This window comes from Sinocyclocheilus grahami, unplaced genomic scaffold (genome assembly GCF_001515645.1).
Source record: "Sinocyclocheilus grahami isolate Dianchi unplaced genomic scaffold, SAMN03320097.WGS_v1.1 scaffold149.1, whole genome shotgun sequence".
In the NCBI taxonomy this organism is placed as follows: Eukaryota; Metazoa; Chordata; class Actinopteri; order Cypriniformes; family Cyprinidae; genus Sinocyclocheilus; species Sinocyclocheilus grahami.
The window spans coordinates 2,375,869-2,382,844 of NW_015505328.1; the positions used below are offsets into that span (position 1 = coordinate 2,375,869).

Here is a 6,976-nt window from a genome sequence, read left to right on the forward strand (position 1 = left end):
CCCCTAAACCTACCCCACACCTGACCCTAACCTTAACCAGTGAAATTGACTACACGGCGGGATTGGTGTTGCGTGGTAAAGAAAGTTGCAGATCAGGAGATAAACAGTTAATAAGATTATGCGATATGAGATCGTTCCGTAACTCCCCAACCGGACCTCACCGGACAATGGCACCTTTTTAGTTACACCCAGCGTCACTACCCCCTCCTACCCTGCGAATTTCGAGCCCCGGGACGCCTCCGTTGCTTAGAACAAAGTGATGGAGTGAAATCTTTCCCCTGCGCTGCGCTGGGATGGCTCGCGAGATAGCTCGTGGGTGATTCTCGTTTATATCATTAAGCAGAGGTTCAAACTCCAGTCCGAACACCACTGGCCACAAGCTTTGGGCTCTGCTCTAACGGAGGATATTTACTTATATAGCATATTTTATTTTAGATGAACTAGAAACAATGTTACATTTATAAAGTTTTATTTTGAAATGTAAGTCAATAACAATTGGCTGGAGCCAGAGCCAATGGTGAAAGTCTTTGCGCGAGGAGACCCCGCCCCATTTTGGAGGTTCTGCCCACTTTTGGAGTTCACGCCCCATTTTGGAAATCTCCGGTCTGCAGTTATATCTACTTGGGTTAATCGACGTATGACAACACCGGTAATACCGGTATCACCATGGGGGCGGGGCGTTCCCTCTTTTCCTCGCTTTCCTTCGCTTTTAAATAGCTTAAAAGTGCCATGCGCATTTTACTTTCACTTTTGCTTGAATGCAACAACAAAATACAATGCCAAACTCACTTTAGCGTATATATAAAACATAACTTTTAGTATAAAACAAATAAACAAATAAAAATACACCATGCTATAGGGCAAGCTATGCCTAATATAAAATAACAAATACATTTGTAAAATAACAAATACAAAACTGGAAATAAGTAAACATGTATAATATATAACCAAATAAATAAGAAACGTAGAACGTTTATTAGCAAAACGAATGTCAAATAAAATAAATGACAGTTTAAATAAAGTAAAAATCAGCAAACAATGTGGAACCAATTAAATAAGAAACAAATGTTTAAAAAAACTTCCAAAATCACCTTAGATAAACGGCAAAAGTCAACAGGCTTTTCAAAATCCAAAATATTGCCAAACAGGCGCTTTTGCATCTAGTTTCGAAACTAAATCATCCACCATCGTCTTGTCTGTCTTACCTCACTCTTCTTGTCAGTCAGCTCGACTCACTCTCCTCACTGGATAAATGAAATATGATCTGTGTGATGCGACTGTCAATCAGCATGCTGCATTGAGCAGCCGCATTCAGTTTTTAATTGTAGTGTCTGTTCTTTTACTGAACTAAATTATTTTTATTACTATAAAAAAATCTAAACGATGGTGGGGGTCGGTGACGAGGTGGGCAAGTGACGTAACCGGTGTTGCGGCTTAACACCGGTATCACCATCAACACCGTCTATCGCGGGCAAGCCTACTTTCAAGTACATAAAAGGTTCAAGGTCTGCTCAGAACGTACAAATCCAGAATATTTTTCTTGGACAAATATTTCACATATTGAAATAGGAAAAGATTATCAATATGATAATACTGATAAATTGTACATGTGAGGAAGTGGAGGGGGAAAAAAACACACACATACTACAGTACATTTACATTTAAAAAAACCTTTAAAAAGAGTACATTTAAAAAAAAAAAAGAAGTCTGCATTTATTTAAACAAAAAACATTAAAAACATATTTGAAATGTCATTACAATTTAAAGGGGTGGTTCAGTGTTTTTTTTCTATGCTTCATTGTGTTTATGGGGTGCAGTCTAACATGTTAATGCTTCGTTTTTTAAAAAACGCATTATTTTTCACATAATTTACCTTTATTCCAGAGCGCTCTGTCCCTTCTCTGAGAAACACCCTGATCATTTCCTCCTTTTATGAAGCCCCTCCCTCAGAAATAGGCGATGGGCTCTGATTGGTTAGCTAGCCCAGTGTGTTGTGATTGGCTAAACCGCCTCTAGTGCGCGTCTAAGTGTATAAATGGAACAGTTAATTGTCGGAGCTGAGCTGAATGAGAGTGAGAAAGATGCAGAGCAGGGGGACGCGAGGAACAGTATTAAGAACCGCTGCTTTTGAACATTGATTTTGAAAATTGTGAATCCATTAGAATCGTTAGAAGACAGAATCGCAATTCATATATGATTAGATTTTTACGTGCACCTCTGGTTTTCTCTTCCTCTTCTCTAAAGCAGCGCAGGCCTCGCCCCCTTTGCTGCCTTTTCCCAAGGGCGGGGTTTATCTGGGTTTGTGATGTCACGAACCCGGGAAGTAACTTGTTGTAGTCCCTACCAGCCGTTTTTGTAGGCATTAAACTGTCAGAATTTTAAAAGACGATATCTCCGTTTGCATTGAACTTTCAGCTTCGTAACTTTGCAGATATCGTTTATGCTCAAACAGCAACATTACACACTAACTAACATTAAAAAAGTGAAATCGCAATGAACCACCCCTTTAAAATAGCAGCTGCATTTAAAATGTACCCTATACTCAACATTTGAAGTGGATCAAAACCTTTCATCAAAGTTGTCTTAACCTAAAACCTAAATGGTTCTTGTCTTAGGACAACTTTGATAAACTTTTTTGATCCACTTCAAATGTTGACTACTGTATTTTAAAAATTTAATTTATTCAGTATCACGTGATCAATGTTGAAAAGAGTTTTACACACTTTTTTTGTGTGGAAACGGATATATTTTTCAGGATTTGTTGAATAGAAAGCTCAAAAGAACAGCATTTATTTAAAAGAAAGATCTTTTTATAAATGTCTAATACTGTCACTTTTGAACTATTTATTACAGTCCTACTGAATAAAAGTATTAATTTATTTATTAAAAAAACAGAACTTTCTGACCCCAAACTTTTGAACAGTACTGTAGGCTTTAATTTGTCTACCATACTTATTTTAAAGGAGTCCTATTATGCTTTTTCACTTGTTCAATTTTAGTTAGTCTGTAATGTTGCTGTTTGAGCATAAAAAAGATCTGCAAAGCTACAAAGCTCAAAGTCCACTTCAAAAGGAGATCTTTTATGTAACAGAAATCACTTTTCAAAAACTACAACGAACGACTCGTTGGGACTACAACGCATATTTTCCGGGATTTGTGATATCACAAATATCGACGAATGGGACGAGACCTGGTTGAGCTGCACTAGAGAAGGCAATGAGTGTTATCACTATGTCGGAGAAATGCTAGCTTTCCCAAGGTAGACAACTTAGAGTGGTTACAATCATCCGGGTTTAAATCTCACTCAAATTGATTTAATTTTGAGGCAATATTTACACTGAAGCTCGCAGCTGGGTATGGTAAGGGGATGACATTTCCCGACCAGGCGCCGAGTGGTGCCAATCACAACACACACTGGCCCAGCTAACCAATCGCAGCACATTTTGTATTTCAGAAGGCGGGCCTTCATTTGATACAGGAACTATTTGTGCCGTTCATGCCAGACTGGGGAGAGAGGTGTTGTAATAATGTAAAATATGTGAAAAATAATGTGTTTTTCGAACAACCTAGTATGAGAGCCTGTTCTAGTACACCCCCAAAACAAAATCAAGACTTTGTAAAAGAGCATAATCGGACCCCTTTAAGTGTTTTAAGTATAGGCCTTTACATCAGGGTGTGCCAAGGTTATTAATAAATAATAATAGAAAAAATGATTAAAATAAATAAAACCTAAAGTTGTTTACATATAGTCAATTTCTTTTGCATGAAATGTCATAGGTTTTAATGTGTGTTTTAAGTGGATTGTCATGTCTGTTTCTGTCAGTATGTCAGCAAGTCTTGTCCAATGACATGATAAAAACCATCCTGGGGAGAATTGGAGTCTCTCTGATCTTCAGGTACCACAGGACACGAGATTGGAATAAGGTGGGAGTGTGTCCTGTTTGTGGAAGCGTTCTGTACAGCAGTGAACCTTTGACTGACTGCTGTGTGTACTGTATGTCTTGCATGTGCTCAGGGAGTGAAGCTGGTCAGTGTGATGTTCAGACTACACATTGAGTTCATCACTCTGAAAGGGCTTATGGGGAATGAGAACAGGGTTTCTCGCTGTCAGCTGGTCACTATGGCAACGGAGTTCTTCCTCCATAGCGGGAGCTTTGAGGGAGCTTTGAAAATGCTGAGAGGTAAAGGAGATTTTGTGTATGCTGTTCAGAATCATTAAATAAGGAATCATTTGTGTATGTGTTTCTGTTCCTTCAGCTGATGGCTGGTTTGTGAGCTCCAGCATGTGGCTTTGTGAGCAGGCTGACATCGAAAATCGAAAACATGTCCTGACGCTCTTAGCTGAGAAGACGTCACACAGAGACGCCTTTGAGATTATTACCAACTTACCTGGAATCAGACAACCGATAAGTGAGTTATTGATAATCATCATCTCTCATTGCGATATTCAATACTTTCGTTCAAAAGTTTGGGATCAGATTTTTATTTTTAGTGTTTAAGAATGTTTTATGCTAGCCGAGGTTGCATTTAATTACAGTAAAATGTATTAACTTTTTTCTATCCTATTTCTAACAGTATTTATTTTCAATTCAAGTTTATTTGTATAGTGCTTTTCATGATACAAATCGTTGCAAAGCAGCTTTACAGAAAATTAAGTTTCTACATTATATTTTGTAGGTTTTTAGTGGTGACTATGGCAGAAATGTACAGTAAAAATCATGCAGATAGTTACAAATTACACGAAATCAAACAGATGGTGAACACCGTTAACTGCAATGATTATATGTTGCGAGTAAACTTTGCGATTGCGATTTAAGCAAAATTTGGTAGTTTTGATTTATATATATATTTACAAATGTTTTTAATGTTACTTTTGTTCAATTTAATGCATGTTTGCTAAAAAATAAAAACACTACAGACTTTTCCACAAACCAAAATATATACACTACCATTTAAAAGTAAGATTTTTAGTTATTTTTTTCAGAGAAATTAACTTATCCAGCAAGGATGTTTATGCATGTATGTTTTTACCTCAGAAACATTATTCATTCTAGTTTAGTCTATTACAATTAGGACTGTCAGTCACATTAATTTTTTAATATGCTGACTAATTGAGTGAATTTAATTGTTGCATATGAATTCAACTTGAATTCACTTTTTCAGATGGTGTGCAGATAAACGACTATGCTGAAACATTCAATGCTCATCTGCGTCTGTGCTTGGTAAAGCAGACATTACCAGTCGCTGCAGATATCCTTGAGTTCATGCTAATACATGGTATGGTGCCTGAAACCCTCCAGCTACAGAACCTCATCCATAAACTGGGCAAACAGAACAACTGGAGCCGTGCCAGGGCCCTTTTTAAACGTGCGTAAGATAACTTCACAGCATCTCGAAATTAACAGTTGCTGTTGCGTCACCTGAACTGATCATACAAGAGTCATTTTTAGTGAACTGTTTACAGTTGTTGAGTCACATGTTGCGTCCAACTGTCAGTAAGTTCATTATTTAATTTTACTTTTTTTTTACCTAATTTTATTTGTAAAATGTGATGTTTTTGATGTAGCATTGTATTGCCCAGCATGACACCAACACACAGAATATCCTATATACTGTTTGTGTGTGTTCCAGGTGCTCAGTCAGCAGGGTTTTACGCTGCAGTGGTGTGTGAAAGAGACTCTCTGTTTCTGCCGTGTAATCTCACTGAAATTGAGATGACGATGGCCTTCGAGATGTTCATCACCTTTATTAATACTAAACTACTGGCCCCTTCTGGAGCCTCCCAACCACTTCTCATTACACTCAGACGGTAAGTGTATAATAGACAGATGAGCTTGCGAGCACTTTTAATATTTAGTCATGATTTGTGAGTATGTGAGTTGTTTGGTTTAGGCATGCCGATATTGAGGATGTAACGGAGAGTGTGTACTTGGCGGCTGGTTGTCGGCTTCTCTCTGCGGCTCTCATACCAAACCCCAAATTGAGCATCCGCTATACAGCTGTCAATAAAAGCCAAGAACAATTCTTTCACCTGGACCGTGCATCTGCCCACAAATGGTTTTTGCAGAACGAGCGGTGGGCACGAGAGATTTGGGCAAGCTAGCATACACACACACACACACACACACACACACGCTTGTGAACAGTCCCAAAAGTAACAAATGTCTCGGTCTAATCAAAGGTTAATTTATATGTTACAGACTGTTGAAACTGGGACTTCTCGAAACTGTTTGCACACTTTTTTGTGGTGTTTGTTTTATATATTTCTTTGTTAAAACATTATTGAAGGACAAGACTGCTTAGTTTTGAGTTGTAAAAAGAAAGGTTTTGTAATATTTAGTTTCATGTTCTTAACAATTTCAACTTCCAGAGATTTACATCGGAATCTGCAAACTTAAGTCGTTCATGTGGAAAGAAAAAAACCATTAACAGCAACAACCAGAAAATAACTGTTGCCCGAAGTATATAAATATAAAAAAAATTCTAAAATAGTTTTGCATTATTGAAACTTTCCATTTTTTTCTACTAAAGGCTTTGATAAAGATTCAACAGTTACTTTCACTGTTACCATTTGCCTTACCAATAAGAAATTGTCCAATTCATTTGGTGATTAAACTGCAAAAACATATGGTACACATGGTAGTTCTGAAAGGCACTTGTGTACATTCCATCATTGGATACAATTTTGTCTAGTTCTGCAGTGTGCGCATTTCAGTTTGTTCAGTTTAACTGAAAATAATAATAAAAAAAGTAAAATCAATACCAATCTGAAGTCTACTTTTTATTGTATTTTGTCCACAGGGAGACAACACAATGTTGTTTTTCAAGGGCCATTTCTATGCATATCTGTCTTTAAAAATGAGAATACATTGCTGTATGTATGACACTTTTACCCCTATATTTAGTCATGGCCAATGGAAGTCTGTTTGGACCAGGAGAAGTTTTCTTTTCACTGTTGACACTGATTTGGTAAAAA

The 6,976-nt window shown here is 37.3% G+C and overlaps 1 protein-coding gene across 1 annotated transcript in view; it reads left to right on the top strand.

The window, feature by feature from the left end:
- The window catches only part of topaz1 (testis and ovary specific TOPAZ 1), an 18,000-nt gene extending 11,661 nt beyond the window's left edge, over positions 1–6,339 (top strand). The window contains exons 14-19 of the mRNA XM_016281416.1: positions 3,824–3,924; positions 4,016–4,181; positions 4,258–4,410; positions 5,164–5,367; positions 5,632–5,809; positions 5,893–6,339. Of these exons, the coding sequence (XP_016136902.1) occupies positions 3,824–3,924; positions 4,016–4,181; positions 4,258–4,410; positions 5,164–5,367; positions 5,632–5,809; positions 5,893–6,103 (1,013 nt within the window). The 3' untranslated portion in view covers positions 6,104–6,339. The remainder of the gene's footprint in view (positions 1–3,823; positions 3,925–4,015; positions 4,182–4,257; positions 4,411–5,163; positions 5,368–5,631; positions 5,810–5,892) is intronic.
- Positions 6,340–6,976: the final 637 nt, after the last annotated feature.